Source organism: Cherax quadricarinatus, chromosome 19 (genome assembly GCF_038502225.1).
Source record: "Cherax quadricarinatus isolate ZL_2023a chromosome 19, ASM3850222v1, whole genome shotgun sequence".
Taxonomy (NCBI): domain Eukaryota; kingdom Metazoa; phylum Arthropoda; class Malacostraca; order Decapoda; family Parastacidae; genus Cherax; species Cherax quadricarinatus.
In genome coordinates this window covers 50,330,421-50,352,756 of record NC_091310.1, presented here as the reverse complement: position 1 = coordinate 50,352,756, position 22,336 = coordinate 50,330,421, and the positions used below count along the sequence as shown (strand labels likewise).

Here is a 22,336-nt window from a genome sequence, read left to right as displayed (position 1 = left end):
AAAATATAAGAGAGGAGATAAAGATCAGGCCAAGTCACAAGTGTTTTGAAGTTTGGAGGATTTGACAATGTAATGAGAAAGAAAGGCATTACAGAGAGAAAGACAGGACTAAGATTTATATTAGAAAAGTTGTGTTTAAGGGATGCTGCAACAAGAGGACCAGTCAGTAAGATAACTGTGATCTCTAACATGACGGGATCATGGAGTGAAAGCTAAGGGAGAAAATGTGCAATAAACCCAGTGAGAGAACACTACCAGTATTCATTGGCTTAGAGTGTTGAACTTGCTGCCAGAAATATAAGAAAATCTTCAGGAATGTGCATAAAAGTCTTCAAGAGGAAACTCAACAAGTATCCCCTCCAAATGCTGGATCAACCAGGCTCTGGGCCAGCAGACTGCCAGCAACAACAGTCTGGTTGACCAAGCAAGCATCAGCCAAACCTGGCCCAGGGCTGGGATGTGGGAGTATAAAAACTCTCAAACTGTAAAAGATGTATCAAAAACAGTTCTGGAAAAATAACCTGATTTTGCTTATTATAAATTAATCATAACTAGTCTGACTTGCCTAAATTTAATCATATCATGCTAAATATTGTAACAGTTTTGTGACTGAATTTATAACTATAAAGAACTCACTTTTGTAAACAGTTCATAAATTTGTAAATAGTTCATTACTACTATAACTCATTTAGATCTTAAATGGGTGGGGGCCAGTCCTCAGGTTCACTATGTGACTTTGTAGCCTTTTGACTACCATTCACAGGATGGGTATGCAATGCATAATAAAACTATTAAACTAATTAACCCTTTGAGGGTCGACAGGCCCTCTCAGAAACTCGTTCTCAGGGTCGGCCAAATTTAAAAAAAAAAAAATTATTTTTTCTTATAAAAATATAGTTTTTTTTTTTCTACACATTATAGGTTAAACAAAAAAATTTTACCGCCAATACTTACCGAGATATGGAGGCGTGAAGTTTGCCAAAATTAAACAACATCTGGTAACATCGCCGACTGCCGTCGCCCGGTATTTTTCTATTTACTTTTTTATGTACTATTTTCAATTATTTTTCAATTTTTCTTTTTCTGAGAAACTTTTATGGCCTCTGAGGCCAACATGATCATTATTTTGTAAGTTATTTCTTTTTCAATACTACACAATAAGGGCGTAAACACTGTTGTCATTATTTTGTTTATAGAAAATATTTACACAAACAAACGATATGAAATGTTGTTTATTACTATTTTTCTATATTTTATATACACATATACAGTCGCAGGGAATGTTTCCAGAAGTTCTGCAGCCTGTGGAACTCTTTGAAACATGGTGTCATGCACAGTGGTGTTTTACACTCCTCACACATAAAATGAGTGTCTCTGCGTTGTTGTGGGCGTTTTTTTGTATGTGCACAGACGTAACACCTCTTCTGAGCCTTTTTCTTGAAAGCAGTAGCAGGCAGTTTTACCAGGAAGTGATCACCATGCTTCAGACGAGCAGGTAGTTGTTGATAATTTGGTGGGCGGTCAATTGCAGGTGCTGTTCCTTGGTACTTGAATACTATTTGTCTGATGACAGACAAACAGAATTCGCCATACTGTGGTTTGTTTCTGGTCCTCATCTTATACATATTATAAGTATTGAGCATGGAAATGTCCAGAAGATGGAAAAACAGTTTGATGTACCACTTATAACTCTTGCGAACACAATCAGCAAACCCAATCTGCATGTCACATTTGTCCACTGAACGCATGTTGAAGGTGTAATCAATCACAGCTGCAGGTTTTAGAATGGGTTCATTGCTCTCTCTTTGCTGCCTGCCACTGTCTGCCATTTCATTAGGGTGAACTGATGACAACAGTGTGACATCTCATTTGTCATGCCACCGAAATGCCATGATGTCATTGGCAGCGAACGCCTGCACCTCACCTCTACGAGTGCCAGCGTCAAACCTGGGCATATGTTTCCGATTTGCACGCACTGTGCCACACACATCTGTCATGTTCACTCACAAAAAATCACTGAGTGAGGGTTTTGTGTACCAGTTAGCTGTATATAATATATGCCCCTTACCAAGGTATGGTTCTATCATTGTTCTAACCACATCACCTGAGATGCCCAATAACTTCCTGGTACAGTGGTCCCTTGTTTTTCGTAATTAATCCGTTCCTGGAGGAGCTACTATAAATGAAATTTACGATTTGCAAATCAATTTTCCCCATAAGAAATAATGTAAATACAATTAATCCGTTTCTGACACTCAGAAGTATTAAAACCAAAAATTTTTTTACATGAAATATACATGTAGTACATAAACAATACAATGGGAAATGATGAATGAAACATTAACAGCATAACACTTACCTTTATTGGAGATTCTTCTTAGTGTATGGGAGACTGGAGGAGGAGAGAGATTGGATTGTTTACAGTTTGGAAGGGGAATCCCCTTCCAGCAACACCTCAGGTACCAATTGCTTCTCTGGGGTTGCTTCTCTTCTCTGTTTCTTAATGCCACTAGGACCACCTTGAGAGTCACTCTAGTCTTGTCTCGCAAAGTAACTGTGGAGAGATCTCTGTTTCTGACGTCTCTTTAACACTTCCCTAAAATGGTACAAGACTTTGTCACTGTACATATTTCTCACCTTCTTTACCACAGGCTTGGCACTAGGAGCTTTCTTTGGAGCCATGGTAGCTTATTTAGTACTTGCAAGCACTAAAATGAGTGGAATATTATGAAATATTTCGTAGGAGCACTTGAAGGGACCTTCACACACTGGTAAACAATGCCAGACTGGCTGGGTAGGGAGGCCTCCCCGGCTCACACTGTGCGTAAGCGTCCTGGACGAACTACTATTCGCGAGTCAACCTATGAAAAGTGAGTCCATGTTTATACGAAAATACCCCTATGATTGGCGAAATTTACGATTCCCGAGAACTACGAAAAGCGAGGGACCACTGTATTTTGCAATGTATAACTTCCAGTGTACACAATAATATCCAATACCAGACCACTGTAACAATCACAAAGCACAAACAACTTTATACCAAAGCGTTTCCTCTTGCTTGGTATGTACTGCTTGAAAGAGAGTATTCCTTCGAACAGAATCAAAGACTCGTCAATTACAAGCTTCCTGAAGGGATAAAAATGCGTACTGAATTTCTCTTTCAGATACACAAACACATTCCTAATCTTATATAACCTGTCAGTTCTGTCAGGCCTGGTTTTGTCTGAGAAGTGAAGCATACGTAACATTAGCACAAATCGATTCACTGGCATTATTTCACTGAAACCTGGGGCTGCAATCAGGCGGTCTGTTGACCAGTATGATTTCACTTTGTGCTTATACACATGTGGCATAAGCATTATTGTGGCAAAGAAAAGATACATCTCAGCCACAGTCGCCTCCTTCCACTGGTGTAGACGTGTTTTTGGTGAAAGTAATGTGTTTGCCATGGTGTACTCGTAGTATGTGTTGCTTTCCATGACAATACTTTCCATCAGGGGTTCGTCAAAGAATAACTCGAAACATTCCAGTTCAGTGGCATTGTTCCCAAGTGTACAAGATGGCCGTATTCCACTTTGGCTGTCATCAAACTGGTGGGCATTTGGAACAAAATTGACAGCTCCCTGCCAATCCCAGGTGTGGTCTGCTGGTGGGTACTGGACAATGACAGGTGGTTGTGGTTGTAGAGGTTGTGGTTGTGGAGGTTGTGGTTGTGGAGGCTGGTGTGGTGGGTGGGTGGGGGATGGTGGCCTTTGTTGTAGATCAGCTGAGGCAGCAGCGTGGGTGGCAGCATGGCCCACTGCTGGTGCCTCACCGCCAGCACCACTACCAACACGCACATTTTCCATCCCAATTGCAACAGTATCATCGTCATTTTCACTGTCTGTTCCTGTTGTACAGCCATGGGATGTACTCCAAGATGCACTCCTTCCCCTTGGAATAGCATATGGCACACTACCAGAGCGCATATATCGTCGTATATACTGACGCTTCACTGGGGAATATTGCACTTCACTATCACTACTGGAACTAGTTTGAAGAGCTTGTAGTTCATATTCACTATCACTATCATCACACATGCTCTCATCTGAGTCTGGGATTTGGGAAAATAGAAGTTTCCTCTTGGATTCTGGTACAACTGAACGTGAACAAGACGGCCCAGCACCAGAGGTGGAAGGCTGAGGGTCGTCTGGGTTTTCCTCACTATTACCGATATTATGATCATTAGTTTCGGTCAAAACCTCACCAAAACCTTGAAACTCATCTTCACTGGCACTTCCATCTGTATTAGAACTGTCACTGGGGAACAAAAGTGTCCCAATTCGCCGAGGAGTGAGGAGCTTCTTACTGCGAGGCATGGTGGACATTGTTTACTAAGATGGCGTTCCCACAATGCACCACTGGGTCCCAGATTTTTTTCTACCACGCACACCAACCACACAGACCCATTCTCTCACATCTAGGCCTACCAGCCTTTTCCCGCGAGATTTGACAGCGCTAGAATTTATGTGTACTAGTACGTCAAAAACCCCTGCACGTAAGCTGTACTAGTACGTCCGAAACCCTCAAAGCGTTAATGCTTTCTGGTATAAATAGTACTGTATTACTATTTCTCATGAAGTATTATAGTATTATTTCTCATTGAATTATGAAACCCTCATACCACATATTATTTCTGTATTATGTTCAGTATAATTGTTGATTTTGTTAACTAATAATAGTGTAATAAACCTCATTGATAATTATTAGTTTTCTTTTACAGGTCTAATGAAAATTGCTTGGAGCAAGGGTCGGAAATTCAGAATCAAGCTACTGATGACAAAGACAAACCCAGAAGTGATGAAAATGTCAAATTTTTGCAAGATTCCGAACTACTTCAAAGTGCAGATACTAATTCCTGCATAAAGTCAAGTATGGCAAGAAGAGGTCTTAGAGTAATACCTAAAGCAAAAGTAGGACTGCCTTCACTCCACTCAATTCCCACCTTACCACTTTTCTCTAACCCAAGACAGCAAGAGCGGCTTCACAAATGGATAGCCCAGGTTGACTTGAGTTTTGTGGATAGCATTATTGATAAAGTTAGCCCAGAGAGAGAGATACCAGATAAACGTGGAATGGTGATGTATGCATGTCGAGAATGCAAGGTCCTATTTAGGACCTTGTTATCATGCAGAAGGCACTGTGCTAAGCACATGTCTAGAAAAGCATTCAGTTGTCCTGATTGTGACTTTGCAACCACAAATGTTGGTGCACTTTATTCCCATTATCGTAATCATACGCAAAACTTATATGCCTGTGATAAGTGTGATTTTAAAGCTCGAATTAAAGCTCACTACAGAGATCATTTGGAAACGCACAGTCCAAGTAGACATATTTGTAAGTTATGTCAAAGACCATATAGTACCTCAAATTCTCTTAAAAGTCATATTTATCTTAATCATCGCAATGAAGAAGGATTAACATACTTATTATGCTTACGGAGAAAGAACTTGGAGCAAAATAAAAGAGGTCATATCTATCAATGCCCAGTATGCTGTAAAATGTTCAATAAACATTTGTTAGCCAATAAACATATAGCTAGCCATGGCTCAAATGATTGTAATACAACTATCCAGTATGAAACGCGTGATACAAAGCCCTTGCATCATAGAACATTAAAAAAGTATTCTCAGAAACACAAAGTTATATTCATTTGTTGTGTTTGCTGTAAGCCACAACTGACTGCTAGTTGTCTCCGCAACCATCTAAAGAAAGGATTTTGTAATTTGTCTCAAGGGAACACCTACAAACAATCTCTTTTGAGCTCATACACATTACCAGAAACATTTCCTAGTCTTGTTTCAAATAAAAGACTTGGAATTGCAACCTTACTTCAAGATTTAATAAACCACTTGAGTGATTACAAATTACCTGACACCAAAGTGCACAGTAGTCTTATAAAACAAATGAAAGATTCTGGGTATAAACAGATATATGAAATTCTGCAAGATCAGTGTTCTACAAACACATTGAAAAATGCAAAGATAACAGGTCATATCATGAAAATTGTCGTTGATACAGGATGTACCCCAAGGAACAAACAGGTGAGCTGCATTTTGTATTTCTTAATGCTTTTTTTTTTTTTTTTTTTTTTTTTTTTTGTGGTTTTGTGTGTGTGTGTGTGTGTGTGTGTGTGTGTGTGTGTGTGTGTGTGTGTGTGTGTGTGTGTGTATTAGCCACATTTTAGGTACAGCCTAACTGATATTTACTGATACTTCAAAACTCTCACCACCCGAAATTAAAACATTCAGTTTTATGTTTACTGTGAAAATCCTTTCAATCTGTTCATTATTAACGGTAATACAACATGAAGTAGGTAAATAACTTACTTCCGAGATATTCCAGGAAACGCACGCATAGCTGATTACATACTTGGAAAAAAATTTTTTTTTTGAGAAAATTGCACTTTTTTCAGTCTTTGCATAGGATAAGAGTGATCTATAGTTATCTCAAGTGCATAGCACGTAATGTTTTCTGTAATGGTCATTTTTTTTTTTCCTCCCTACCGCCCATCCTTCAGTACCTCTCCATATAATGTCAGTTTTTATTAATTTGGGCATCTTTATCATGCTTCTGCATTATTTTTGTTATACCTAATATTATTCTGGAATAAATATGATAGGTAACCTTGATTGATAGCAGTAGTATAATTATACAATGCATGTACAGTGTACCCTCGGTTATCATAATTAATCCTTTCCAGAGAGTGTGTCTACAGCTGAATTTGATGATTTCTAAATTCATTTTCCCCATGAGAAATAATGTAAATCCAATTCATCCATTCCACACACATGAAATATATATTTACCCACACACAAAACAATGAGACATGAAGAATAAAACAATAATAACATGACACTTATCTTTATTGAAGACTCTTCATAGTGTATTGAAGATCAGAGGAGGGGAGTGGATGGAGAAATTACTGTTTGGAAGGTTAATCCCCTTCCATAAAGACTGGAGGTACAAAGTCCTTTTCCAGGGTTACTTCCCTTTTTTGTTTTTCTAATGTCACTAGGACCAGCTTGAGTCACTGAACCCCTGTTGCTTAAAAAAGTGTTCCAGAGAGGTCTGTTTCTGGTGTATGTTAGGAATTGTGGCAGCAGCAGGGGAGTGTGTTGGGAGACAGGACAAGATAGTCCTTCAGTATGACACTAATAGCAACTCTACAGTTTATTTTTCTAGCACGATTTATCTAATATGACATAATAAACAATATTAACCCTTTGACTGTTTCGGCCGTATATGTACGTCTTACGAGCCAGTGTTTCGAACGTATATACGTATACTCAATAATTCTAGCGGCTTCAAGTCAAGCAGGAAAAAGCTGGTAGGCCCACATGTGAGAGAATGGGTCTGTGTGGTCAGTGTGCACCACATAAAAAAAATCCTTAAGCACGCAGTGCATAATGAGAGAGAAAAAACTCTGACCATGTTTTTGGATTAAAATGCCGACTTTGAGGTGTATTTTCCTATAGTATTTATGGTTGTATTCTTGTTTTCTTAGTCTCATTTGATAGAATGGAAAACATACTACAGAAATAGAGATGATTTTGATTAGTTTCATGATGAAAACTACCTTGAAATTGAGCTCAAAGTAGCAGAAATGTTCGATTTTTACCAATGTTCAAGAGTAAGCTAATCACACCACACGTCCAATACACGTCAACTGGGGAGTCCAATATTCTTTCACTGGTGCACTGACATTATTTATACCATTTTTACAATAATGAAGTAGTCTGCATAACAGTAAATCTTCTATTTTTGTGTGAATAAAAAATCAGGGTCTGATCAACCAGGCTGTTACTGCTGGCCACAGGCAAGCTGACGTACGAACCACAGCCCGGTTGGTCAGGTACTGACTTTAGGTGCCTGTCCAGTGCCTTCTTGAAGACAGCCAGGATTCTATTGGTAATCCCCCTTATGTATGCTGGAGGCATATGTAAGGGGCCCCGGACACTTATTGTGTTGTCTCTCATTGTACTTGTGGCACCCCTGCTTTTCATCGGAGGAATGTTGCATCTCCTGCCGAGTCTTTTGCTTTCATATGGAGTGATTTTCGTGTGCAAGTTTGGTACCAATCCCTCCAGGACCTTCTAAGTGTATATTATCATGTATCTCTCTCGCCTGCATTCGAGGGAATACAGATCAAGGACCTTCAACCGTTCCCAGTCGTTTAGGTGCCTTATCACACTTATGTGTGCCATGAAAGTTCTCTGTACTCTCTCCAGGTCTGCAATGTTGCCAGCCTTGAAGGGGGCCATCAGTGTACAGCAGTATTCCAACCTAGAGAGCACAAGCGATTTGAAGAGAGACATCATGGGCTTGGCGTCCCTAGTTTTGAAGGTTCTCATTATCCATCCTATCATTTTCCTAGTGGATGAGGTAGATACATTGTTGTGGTCTTTGAAGGCAAGATCCTCTGACATTATCACTCCCAGGTCCTTCACATTACTTTTCCGCTCTATTGTATTGTTAGAATTTGTGGTATACCCTGACATATTTTTAATTTCTTCAAGCTTTCCGTATCTGAGTAGTTGAAATTTCTCCTTGTTGAACTTCATATTGTTTTGAGTGGACCATTTGAAGATTTGGTTGATGCCCGCTTGGAGTCTCTCAGTGTCTTCGATGGAGGTCACTGCCATGGTGATCCGGGTGTCATCCTCAAAGGAAGACACGGAGCTATGGCTTACATCTCTGTCTATGTCAGAAATGAGGATGAGGAATAGAATGGGAGCGAGTTCTGTGCCTTGTGGAACAGAGCTTTTTACCATGGCTGCCTGGGACTTTACTCTGTTTACTATTACTTTTTGTGTTCTATTTATCAGGAAGTTGTAGATCCGTCTACCAACTTTAACGTTATTCCTTTATCCTGCATTTTGTGTGCTGTTACACCATGGTCACACTTGTCGAAAGCTTTTGCAAAGTCTGTGTATACTACATCTGTGTATACTTCATCCTCTACATCATCCAGGACCTTGTCATAGTGGTCCAGTAGCTGGGACAGGCAGGAGCAACTTGTTCTAAGCCCGTGTTGCCCTGGGTTGTGTAATTGATGGGTATCTAGGTGGTTGGCTATCTTGCTTCTTAGAACCCTCTCAAAGATTTTTATGATATGGGTAGATGAAATCGGTAAATGGGCGGTTTCTTGTACTCACTTGATAGAAAAAATGGAGTTCTAAAGAAATAGCTATGAGTTTGGTCGTCTGGAACAATGGAATTGACCGAAAATAGGGCTCAGAGTCGGCGAAATCACTGATGCGTATATATTGCTGAGATTGCTAACTTTGCAGGAGCGTAAATCCATAAGTTTTCAATCAGATTTCGTACTTTTGGTGTCATTACCATCGGGAAAAGATTCTCTTATCATTTCATAAGAATTTTTTTTTTTTTTTCCAAAAATTTTTCGACACCAGGAGACACTTCAGGATTTGGGATTGTGATAGTCAAAGGGTTAATAACATAGAAACATGATATATACTCTAGAATGAATAAATTATGTCATATATCTCTCTCTCCCTAACCGACGAGTGTTGTGTTGTTTGTTGCTGGGTGTATAAGGGCCACTGAAAGATAAGCCTTACATAGTGGTGGTGATGGCGGCAGTGTTAGTCAGTAGCCCTATATACCTCCAACAACATTGGAGGAGTCAGTTTCATGCTGTCCTTTTTCTGTCGATTAATTGCTTAACTTACTTTCTACACTGTTAATGGTGCACTTTATCGCTGGCTGGTGCTATAGCCTTTGACTCTTGCTGCTTTAGTATCATACATATCGCAGAATCACTGAAGAAGGCACATTCTCCCCTCTCTCTCAGCCCTTTACCAAAAGGCTGGCTGGCACTAGGAACCTTCTTTGGGCCCATGGTGGCTTATTTAGCAGTTGCAAGCACTAAAAAGAATGGAATACATGTAATGCGAAATGTATCGTATGAACGCATGGGATCATGCTTACTGGCTGATAAACGATGTCACACTGAGTGTCGGGCCACTGTTGTCATGCGGACACGTTCAGGACGAATGACTATTACCGAGCTCAGTGACGATCATTGAACCAATATTTTGACAAAAAAACATTACGATTTCCAAATACAGTGAACCCTCGGGTAACAGCATTAATCCATTCCGGAGAGCTTGCCTTTAACCGCTTTTGCCCATAAGAAATAATGAAAATTCAGTTAATCCGTTTCAGACAGCCAAAGTATTAACAAAAAATATTTTTTTTTTAAGATTAAATACAGATATACATACAGAAAACAATGACAAATAAATATAAAGCACTAATAAAATGGATATATGAACATTTAACATCACACTTACCTTTATTGACTCTTGTTGGTGTATGGAAGACAGGTAGGAGGCGAGAGGGAGATGAGTTTATTATCCTTCAATATGAAGCTAGAATCATCTCTACGGTTTATTTATCTATCACAATTCATCTAATATGACACAATAAACAATATTAATAACATAGAAACATGATATATACTCTAGAATGAATAAAATATGTCATAATATATGTGAGGAGTAAGTAATGGAAGTGTTGTTGTTGGGTTTATGAGGGCCACTGAGAGAAGTACATAGTGGTGGTGGTGGAGGCACCAGCAGAACCTGCCACCACTGTTCACACTTAATGTACATAATTTATAAATAAGAAATATTTACATTTTAATTTATAAATAAGTAAGTTTATTCAGGTATACACAAATACAGTTACATACATAGATTATCATATATAGCAGCATATGTGTAAAGTACCTAGGATAACCCAAAAAAGTCAGAGTGACTTGCGTATTCCATTGAGGTCCTTTTATATTTACACTTATATTTACTTTTATACTTACACTTTTATATTTACACTTACCTTGGAGGAGATGCTGGCAGAGGTTTAGGGTGGTGGAAGATACGTAGCAGGCCGGCGTATGTTCAAGGGCCAGATACACATCCAGCAATATTGGAGAGTTACTTTTGTGTCGTTCTTTTATCGTTTAATTGCTTAACTTACTTGCTACACTGTTAATTCTACACTTTAACGCTGACTGGCACTATAGCCTTTATTGATACCTGCTGCTTTAGTATCGTACATATCGTAGAATCACTGAATCACTGCAGAAGGCACATTTACCCCTCTCTCTTCCTCCTCCACTTTGGTACTTTGCTATGAGTTTTTTCTTGAACTCTATTATGCATCTTTCCTTCTTTACCACAGGGCTGGCACTAGAAGCTTTCTTTGGGCCCATGATGGCTTACTTAGCAGTTACAAGCACTAAAAACAATGGAATAATACAAAATATATCGCATGTACACGTGGAATCGTCCTCCCTGGCTTGTAAACAATGGCACACTGGCTTTACATGGGCTCAGGCTACGCAGACACGTTCGGGACACATGTCCTTAACCGAGTTCTTGGGCATTAGTCGAGCCAATATTTTGATGCAAAAATGTGCCGCTATCCGATTTTGGCATTAGCTGATGCCGCCGTTACCTGAGGGTCCTTTTATGAAATCCAACAACTACGATAACTGGGGGTCCACTGTATTTTATAGTGCTGAGAGGCACACCCCTCAACATGTCATGGGCAGTCATGAGTTACTGAGACTACTCGCTTCTCTCTCTCTGCTATAGCTAGCTCTGCTCACTTTGTAACAATGACAAATGGTGAATGTATATTAGAAAGAAAAAATAAAAAGGAAACTCTAATTTGATAACTTTGTTTTAATTTGCATAACTCTTACATATTACAGAAAACAAAAAAGTAAAATACACATACAATGAGCTTAGCTTACAGGAAATAGCTAAAGAATCTGACAACATTTTAGTACAGTGGACCCCAGTTTTCAGCCTTAATCCGTTCCAGAAAGTCAGCCGAAATTCAAAATGCATGAAAACTAAAGTAATATTTCCCATAAGAAATAATGTAAATCTAATTAATCCATTCCAGTCACCCACAAATATTAAAAAATACATTTTATAGAGAATAATTATAGTTTTACATACAGAAAACAATGAGAAATACATACAGTGGACCCCCGACTTACGATGGCCTCAACCTACGCTAAAACTGACTTACAATGCTTGTCAGCGTAAAAATTTGACCCCTACCTACTTTGAAAAACTTGACTTACATCATTCGTCCCAAACGCCGCTGTCTGGTCTGCCTGGCCTGAGTGCCTCAGCTGAGCTAGTGTGACATTGTTTACAAGCCAAGGTGAACGGTTGCATGCATACATTCGATAAATTTTGTATTATTCCAGTGCTTTTAGTGATTGTAACTGCTTAAATAAGCCACCATGGGCTCAAAGAAAGCTTCTAGTGCCAACCCTGTGGTAAAACAGGTGAGAAATACTATCGTACCATGGTCAGCTGCTGCTGCTGCTGTACCACCATCACCTGCTGCTGCTGCTGCTGCTGCTGCTGCTGCTGTACAACCATCACCTGCTGCTGCTGCTGTACCACAGTCAACTGCTGCTGCACCACAGTCAGCTGCTGCTGCTGCTTCTGCTGTACCATGGTCAGCTGCTGCTGCACCACGGTCGGCTGCTGCTGCACCACGGTCAGCTGCTGCTACACCACGGTCAGCTGCTGCTGCACCACGGTCAACTGCTGCTGCACCACAGTCAGCTGCTGCTGCTGCTGTAGCACCGTCACCTGCTGCTGCTGCTCCTGTACCACGGTCAGCTGCTGCTGCACCACGGTGAGCTGCTGCTGCTGCTGTAGCACCATCAGCTGCTGCTGCACCACAGTCAGTTGCTGCTGCACCACGGTCAGCTGCTGCTGCTGCTGCTGTAGCACCATCAGCTGCTGCTGTAGCATGGTCAGCTGCTGCTGCTGCTGTAGCACCATCAGCTGCTGCTGCTGCTGTACCACGGTCAGCTGCTGCTGCACCGTGGTCAGCTGTACCACTCGAAGATGTGGAGAGACTGTTGTTAGTGTGGCTTATCGAGAATACCAAGAAACAATTAACCCCAGAGGGTTAGCCACCCATGATAACCCAAGAAAGTCAGTGTGTCATCAAGGATTGTCTAACTTATTTTCATTGGGGTCCTTAACCCTTTGACTGTTTCCGACATATAAATACGTCTTACGAGCCAATGTTTCTGACGTATTTATATGCACAAATTCTAGCGGCTTCAAATCAAGCGCCAAAGGCCTGGTAGGCCTACACGAGAGAGAATGGGTCTCAGTGGTAGGTGTGCACCCTGTGAAAAAAATCTGGGACCCAGCGGTGCATTGTGGGAACGCCATGTTGTTAGTCCATTTTCACCATGCCTCTCGATAAGAAGTTCCTCACTCCTCGGCGGATTGGAGGTCTTTTGTTCCCAAGTGATAGCTCTAACAGCGATGAAAATGTCAGTGACAGTGGATTCCAGGGTTTTGAAGTGAGTGTTACTGGAAAAAGTGCCCAGGATAACGTAATTAGTGATGAAAACCCAGATGACCCACAACCTTCCACCTCTGGTGCTGTGCCGGCTTGTTCACGTTCACGTTCGCCTGTACCAGGACGAAAGAGGAAACTATTTGGTCGTGTACAACACCCAGATGATAGCAGCGATAGTGATAGTGATTTCAAGGTCATTGAAAGCAGTTCTAGTGACAGTGAGAGTGAATATTCCCCAGTGAAGCGGTAGTATGTACAACGTAGCATGCAGTCTGGTAGTGTTTCATATGTTGTTCCAAGGGGAAGGAGAAACTCTGGGAGCACATCCCGTGGCCCTACATCACGACCTGATAGTGAAGATGACGATATTGTAACGATGGGTATGAATGGTGACAGTGAGGGAGGAAGCAGTGGTGGTGATAGTGAGGGTGGCACGGCCCATGTGGCACCATCAGCGGGCCACACTACTACCCACGCTGCTGACGCAGCACAACAATCAGCCTCACCCTGCCCCACACTCCCACAACCTGCACAACCACAACCACGGTACAATATCCAGACCCCACCAGCAGAGCGCATCTGGGATTGGCAGGACGGTGATGAGTTTGTTCCCAGTCCCCATGACTTTGATGAAACACAAAGTGGAATAAAGCCATCTTGTCCACTTGGGAACAATGCCAGTGAACTGGACTGCTTTGAGTTATTCTTCGATGAACCCCTGATGGACATCATTGTCAGGGAAACAAACACATAATGTGATTACACCATAGCAAATACAATTCTCTCACCAAAATCACGGCTACACAAGTGGAAGGAAACAACTGTGGCAGAGATGTACCTGTTTTTTGCCACAATAATGCTTATGCCACATGTGTATAAGCACACTGTCACCACATACTGGGCAACAGAACGCCTGATTTCAACTCCAGATTTTAGTGACATTATAGGTGTCAATCGTTTCCTGATACTGTTACGTATGTTGCACTTTTCAGACAAAACCAGGCCTGACAGAAGCGACAGGTTATATAAGATCAGAAATGTGTTTATGTACCTGAAACAAAAGTGCTGCATGTATTTTTATCCCTTCAGGAAGCTTGTTATTGATGAGTCCTTGATTTTATTCAAAGGAAGACTCTCATTCATGCAATATATGTCAAGCAAGAGGAAACGCTGTGGTATAAAGCTATTTGTACTGTGTGATTGCAGAAGTGGTCTAGTTTTGGATATAATTGTGTACACTGGCAGTAATACTTTGAGAGATACCATGAAGTTATTGGGTATCTCTGGTGATGTGGTTCGAACAATGATGGAACCATATCTTGGTAAGGGGGATATGTTATTTAATGATAACTGGTACACAAGCCCCTTACTCAGTGATTTCTTGCGAGTGAACTTGACAGACGTGTGTGGCACAGTGCGTGGTAATCGTAAACATATGCCAAGGTTCAACGCTGGCACTCGCAGAGGTGAGGTGCAAGCCTTTGCTGCCAATGACATCATGGCATTTCGGTGGCATGACAAACGTGATGTCACATTGTTGACATCAGTTCACAGAAACGAAATGGTACCCAGTGGCAGGGACAACAGAGAGACCAATGAACCCATTCTAAAGCCTGCAGCTGTCATGGACTACAACCTCAATATGCGCTTAGTGGACAAATGTGACATGCAGATTGGGTTTGCAGACTGTGTACGCAAGAGTTATAAGTGGTATACAGGTCTCCCTCAACATTCACGTTTTCAGCTTTCGCGGGCTTCACACATTCGCGAATTCCCAACCGCCAAATTCCCAGCCGCCAAATCATATTCAAGTTTCCCGCCACCTGCGAGTCCCTACTACCCTCCCACCGACCCCCGCAACTGGCAGCCAGCCCTCCCACCACTCAGTGTGGTGAGTGTTTTGTTTGTTCATTATTTGCTATTAAACTGCAGTATAAATAATGTAAACCCATTCATGACTGCATATTGGAATGGTTATTCGGACAGGTATTAGACGGTGACATGTGTTTACTCTTGAACACAGCAAAGAATCAAACATTTCTGCTACTGCTAATAATAACAATAGTAATAATAATAATAATAATAATAATAAATACGATATAATTGAAGAAGGAAGTTGTACAAAAATACGAGGGAGTGGTTGACACATCGTCAGTGTGGCTTTGTTTATGCTGGAGTGAGCATTAGTCTCCCTGCTCTTCTAAACATTTCACAATAATTCATTGTGTTTGGTACTTGTAGACTGAGTGTGACTGGAGTGGTAGAGGCAGTGGTTGAGGCAGCTGTTGAGGCAGCTGTTGAGGCAGCGATTGAGGCAGCTGTTGAGGCAGTGACTGTGGCAGTGGGTGAGGCAGCGATTTAGGCAGTGGGTGAGGCAGCTGTTGAGGCAGCGATTGAGGCAGTGGTTGAGGCAGCTATTGAGGCAGTGGGTGAGGCAGCGATTGAGGCAGTGGGTGAGGCAGCTGTTGAGGCAGCTGTTGAGGCAGTGCATGAGGCAGTACATGAGGCAGCTGTTGAGGCAGCGATTGAGGCAGCTGTTGAGGCAGCGATTGAGGCAGCGATTGAGGTAGCTGTTGAGGCAGCGATTGAGGCAGCTGTTGAGGCAGCAATTGAGGCAGCGATTGAGGCAGTGGTCACTGAGGCAGCTGTTGAGGCAGCGATTGAGGCAGTGGGTGAGGCAGCTGTTGAGGAAGTGATTGAGGCAGCTGTTGAGGCAGCTGTTGAGGCAGCGATTGAGGCAACTGTTGAAGCAGCGACTGAGGCAGTGGGTGAGGCAGCTGTTGAGGAAGTGATTGAGGCAGCTGTTGAGGCAGCTGTTGAGGCAGCGATTGAGGCAACTGTTGAAGCAGCGACTGAGGCAGTGGGTGAGGCAGCTGGTGAGGAAGCGATTGAGGCAGTGGTATTTAATAACATACATGTTATTAATAATAATAATACATGTTATTAATATGTACTATTATTATTTATAACATATATGTTATTAAATACCACTGCCTCAACCGCTGAATTATTGTGAAATGTTTGGAAGAGCAGGGAGACTAATGCTCACTCCAGCATAAACAAAGCCACACTGACGATGTGTCAACCACTCCCTCGTATTTTTGTACAATTTCCTTCTTCAGTTATATCGTATTATTATTATTATATTATTATTATTATTATTATTATTATTATTATTATTATTATTATTATTATTATTAATATTGTTATTATTAGCAGTAGCAGAAATGTTTGATTTTTTGCTGTGTTCAAGACTGAACACATGATGTCACCGTCCAATACCTGTCCGAATAGCCATTCCAATATGCAGTCATGAATGGGTTTACATTATTTATACTGTAGTTTAATAGCAAATAATGAACAAACAAAACACTCACCACACTGAGTGGTGGAAGGGCTGGCTGCCAGTTGCGGGGGTCGGAGGGAGGGTAGTAGGGTCTCGCAGTGGTTGGGGAAGTGGTGGAGGCATTGGTGGAGTCTGTGGTATTTAATAACATACATGTTATTAAAGCATAACATGTATATATTTAGTACAATTTACGACGTTTTCATGTATTTTATGATTGTTCATGGTTCAACAAGTTAAGGAAGCAGTACTGTATTATATTTCCCTACAATATATTGGGGCACCAAACATTCACGGTTTTTCAACATTCGCGAGGCTCTTGATCCCCTAACCCTCGTGAATGTTGAGGGAGACCTGTATAAAACTTTTTGTCCATCTTGTTGATATCTCTATGCTAAATGCTTATAACATATACAAGTTGAAGACCAACAAAACACCAAAATATGGTGAATTTTGCCTGTCATTAATCAGACAAATAATTGCAAAGTACCAAGGAGCAACTCCTGCAATAGACCAGCCCCCACAGACGTCATCTCGTTTGAGGCCTGGTGATCACTTCCCCATACAACTGCCTCCTACTACTGCCAAGAAAAATGCTCAGAAGAGGTGTTATGTATGTATGCATACCACAAAACGCCCACAAACACGCAGAGACACTCGTTTTATGTGTGAGGAGTGTGAAGTGCCCCTCTGCATATACCCATGTTTCAAAGAGTTCCACAAGCTGCAGCAGTTCTAGGAACGTGTTTAGTGACTGTACATATGTATATATATTATGGAACAATAGTAATAAACATTGTTTTGTATTTTTTTTTGTGTAAACAAAGTGTATACACAAACTAATAGTGATAAAGTTTGTTCTGTTATTGTGTTGTAAACAATGAGTGTATATTTGAAGAATGCACCTTACATTGGTCTCACAGGCCACATAAGTTACCTGGAACAGAAAAATATTGAAAAATGCAAGAAACCTTTGAATTAGAGTAAATAAAAGAATACCGGGTGGGCGGCGGTCGCCGCTGTTGCCGTACGCACGTCACTTTCTGCAAACTTTGCGGCTCTATATCTCGGTAAGTACTGATGGCAAAAATTTTTTTTTATTCTTAAAACAATACTAAAAATATTCCTAACATTTTCATAAGAAAAAATAATTTTTTTTTTTCGAATATTTGGCGATATAGAATGACAATTTCAGAGAGGGGCCTGAAACAGTCAAAGGGTTAATCTTGTCCCCCAGGATGCGACCCACACCAGTCGACTAACACCCAGGTGAACGGGAAAAAATGCCTGGAACTAGTGCTCATATTGGTGAATTTAAGGCCAGCAAAGGTTGGTTTGAGAGATTTAAGAATCGTAGTGGCATGCACAGTGTGATAAGGCCTGTTCTGGAAGAAAATGCCAAACAGGATCTACATTACTCAAGAGGAAAAGGCACTCCCAGGACACAAACAGCGTCTCATCACTCATCACCACATCTTCAATAAAGGTAAGTGTCATTTATTCTTCATTTAGTACACTAGTACATGCACAATATATATTGGGCACGTATCCTTCGTTTTGTGTGTAGGAAAATGTATATTTCATGTGGTAAAAAAACTTTCTTCATACTTTTGGGTGTCTTAAATGGATTAATTTGATTTACATTTTTTCTTATGGGGAAAATTAATTCGACTTACGATAATTTTGTCTTACGATTCTTGTTGGCGTATTGAAGAAGGCAAGGAGGGGAGAGGGAGTTGAGGTGATTGCTTGGAAGGGGAATCCCCCTCCATAAGGACTTTAGGTGTCAAAGCCCTCTCTGGGGTTACTTCCCTTCTTTGTCTTTTACTGGCTCTAGGACCAGCTTGAGTCACTGCACCCGTCATACAAAAAATCTGTCGAGATTTGCCTAAAATGGGACAAGACATTGTCATTGAACATGTTGCAGACACCTTGCAACAGTTTTGTTAGGGTTAAAATTCTTCGCAAAACTTTGTAACTCACTTCATTTTGCACACACCCTTAATCACTGAAGAAGGCACATTCTCCCCCCTCTCTTCCTCCTCCTTCGAGGCAATATCCTCAGCTGCGGTCTGTTGCTGTTCCAGTTGAAAGTCTTGCAGCTCTTCAGTGGTTAGCTCTCTTCTCCACATCCTCGATTGTTTGTGATCTCTGTTTCATTAGCTTATTTACCCCTTTCGCAACATCAGCTTCCTTGATTTCTGTTTTCTTCGCCAGGATGGAACTGACTGTTGATGTCAACTTCCCATACATCCTGGCAAGCTTGGTCACACGTGTGCCACTTTCATATTTTGCTACAAGTTCTTTCTTGAATTCTGTTGTGTTTCTCACCTTCTTTACCAAAGGGCTGGCACTCTGAACTTTGTTTGGCCCCATGGTGGCTTATTTCACAATCGCAACCAATAAACAAGCACAAAAAGCAATGGATGAATGTGCAAAGTATTGCTAACTCAGTGAGAGACAGACAGACTGAGTGCGGTACATGTGAGAAGCGGCATCCCAGGCAGGTGGACATGTCTGATACCGATGATTTCCGAGCAGATGTACGAAACTTGGGGGAAATTTCACCGAAAAAAGTGCTCAAAATCCTAATTGTATGATTTCGGCACTGGTCAAAAACCGGGGGTCCACTGTATATGTATTTTATCGCTCTGGGATGCTTTAATTAAATGTCGGAGTATATTATGTGTGGGTGGGATGGGGTGGGCTGCGCTGGCTGGCTACCATACCTCCCAAACCTGACTTCCTACAAATAAAACTCCTACAACTATTTTAAGGTAAGTAATGGATGTACTGTATGTGTAGTTTACTTTTTATTGTTTTTAATGCCTAGTTCTATTTTTAACTTAATATATGTTAGTGTAAACTTCTTGTTATCTGGCATTTATATGTATTTATAAGTGGAAAAAATGGCATTCTGCTTTCTGGCGATGTCTGCTTTCTGGCTGTAGCCTGGAAACTAACCTGCCGTATAAGTGGGGCCCTACTGTAGTATATTATTGTTCCATTCATGTGGAATTCTGAAGCTGTAAGGGGTCATATTGTGCCTGGGAAACTGGAGGCAGATTCAATGCAAGGAAAAGGAGGATACCTCAGATGCCTTGGATCAAGGAATTTGAGGTATCAAGTCACCTATTGAAGTGCCAGTAAAACAAAGCATCAAAGGTATACTGTAGATAAAAGGCATGAAGTACTGAGTATATGAAGTACTGTACTGTAATAGAGTTCATCAATTTTATCATTAGTATGAGAATAACATTTAAGATTCTGTCACCTTATTTAATTTTTCTACTTCTGGTATAATTTACCACAGTGTGTGCCTAAGGAGCAGCAGATCCAGACACAGCAACATACACAGCATGAAGTTGCAGGAGAATCGCAGCATGACCCTGAACACTATTTTCATACATCTCTCTTACTGAACCAGCAGGAATTTACCGTAGAAGAAAGTGACCAGAGAGTTGTTGTCATTAGTAATGTTGGTGAAGAGCAGATTGTTGTTGTTGAAGAAGGACAGATGGTAAGTGATAATGGAAAAAATGAAGAAAACATGGTAAGTTGTACTGGAGAAGGGGTGAAAGGGGAATGTTAAGATGATAAAGAATTAATTCAGTACAAACAGGAGTTATGATAAGCAACAGGGAGAATGTAAATAAAATTTATTTTAAAAAATTATACTTTACCACAGCACAGCACAACTGTGCAAATGGGAGAGGGAGCCAGGGAAGGATTATTATATTCATGGGGAAACACTAAACCCATAAGGGTCAGAGTACCTGGAGATTAGGAGGGAATCAAGTTTTATCCAAGGGAGAATAGCTCAGGAGGGAATCAAGTTTTATCCAAGGGAGAATAGCTCCAGTTCCTTAGATCTAGAGTCCTTCACCAGCATTAAGGCACTTCCATTGAAGGAGCAACTGGGTAAGTGATGATGGAATCATTGATGATAGTGTCTAGTGATGGTAAGGCTTTAATTAATTCTAAGTAACTTCACAGGTATTGATGGATGAAGAGAGATTTGTTATAATACATGAAGATATTGAAGAACAGCCCAGCAAGCTTGCCACATTTTTACCCAAAGTCTAACTTAAAATACAAAGAAATTGTACAGTAAACTAATAAAGTTTATTTTTTATGAACTTTTATATATCAGTGTTTTCATATTGTTACTATGTTTTACTGCTGTCTTGTTTATTATTCCATATATCCCTAGTTCTCTATGGGGAAGTGAAGAATTCTTCCTCCGTAAGCCATGCGTGTCATAAGAGGTGACTAAAATGCCAGGAGCAAGGGGCTAGTAATCTCTTCTCCTGTATAAATTATTAAATTTATAAAGAAAAACTTTTGTTTTTCATTTTAGGTCACCCTGCCTCTGTGGGATACAGCCAGTTCATTGAAAAAAATAACATCCCTTGTCTTAGTTTATCCTGCCCATAATTTTTAATTGACTACTCTGCCCATAATTTTTAATTGACTACAGTGGAACCTTGGTTGTCAAACAGATTAGTTGTTGAACAAATCGATTTTCGAACCGATTTGGTTTTCTTACATGGTCTTGGTTGTCGACTGGCAATGCTCAGATCACGTAATCACCAGAGTCTACAGTGTGGGTCTCAGTATAGTGACTAAAGCGAATGCTGTAAACTTCTCTTGAGCTCTTGCTGTGCAACTTGTGTAGGTAATGAAAGCAAAAGTATGAAATTTGAGAAAACTTACGGAATTACACTTGTGAAGTTAGTGGTCTCTGCAATATTTACGCATCGGCAATTTTGCCCACTTTGAGCAAATTCCATTGTTCCAGTCAACCAAACTCATAGCTATTTCATTAGAACTCCTTTTATTCTATCGATTGAGTACAAGAAACTGCCCATTTATCTGTTTCAACTACCCAGTAAAGTGGTCTGAAATTACTAATTTGGCCAATTTCACAAAATTCAAGAAAAGCCAATTTCAAAATAGGGTCCAGCATAAACATTGCAGACATTCCTGGCACTAAAATAACATTTTATCTGTTCATAAGTCACAACTCCAGGACCTTCTTATATTATGCTTGCTTTTCATTTTTAATTTTTATTCACACACAGAAGATTTACTGTTATTCAGACTACTGCATAATTGTAATAATTGTATAAATAATATCACCGCATTTGTGAATGCATATTAGACCCACCAGTTGACATGTATTGGATGCGTGACATGATTTGTTTACTCTTAAACATCAGCAAAAATCAAACATTTCTGCTACTTTGAGCTCAATTTCAAGCTACTTTTAGTCTTTAAACCATTGAAAATCATCTCTAGTTCTGTAATATATCTTCCATGCTATGAAATGAGACCAAGAAAATGCAAATACAACCATAAATACCATACAAAAATATACCAGAAATTCGCTGTTATAAACCAAAAACATGGTCGCAGATTTTTTCTCATGCACTGTGTGATGCAGGATTTTATTTTTTTTATTTATTTTACTTATTTATTTATTTATTTATTATTAATTTGGACATGATACATAGATGTACAGTGGACCCCCGCATACCGTTGGCCTTACATAACGTTAAATCCGCATACCGC

The 22,336-nt window shown here is 40.5% G+C and overlaps 1 protein-coding gene across 1 annotated transcript in view; it reads left to right on the top strand.

Moving 5' to 3' along the window:
* LOC128688417 (uncharacterized) overlaps window positions 1–21,103 on the top strand; it is a gene marked incomplete at its 5' end in the record, with an annotated part of 66,927 nt that extends 45,824 nt beyond the window's left edge. The window contains 3 exon segments of the mRNA XM_070086821.1: window positions 4,763–6,083; window positions 20,076–20,282; window positions 20,759–21,103. Coding sequence (XP_069942922.1) covers window positions 4,763–6,083; window positions 20,076–20,282; window positions 20,759–20,848 — 1,618 coding nt within the window. The 3' untranslated portion in view covers window positions 20,849–21,103.
* Between the last annotated feature and the right edge of the window lie 1,233 nt (window positions 21,104–22,336).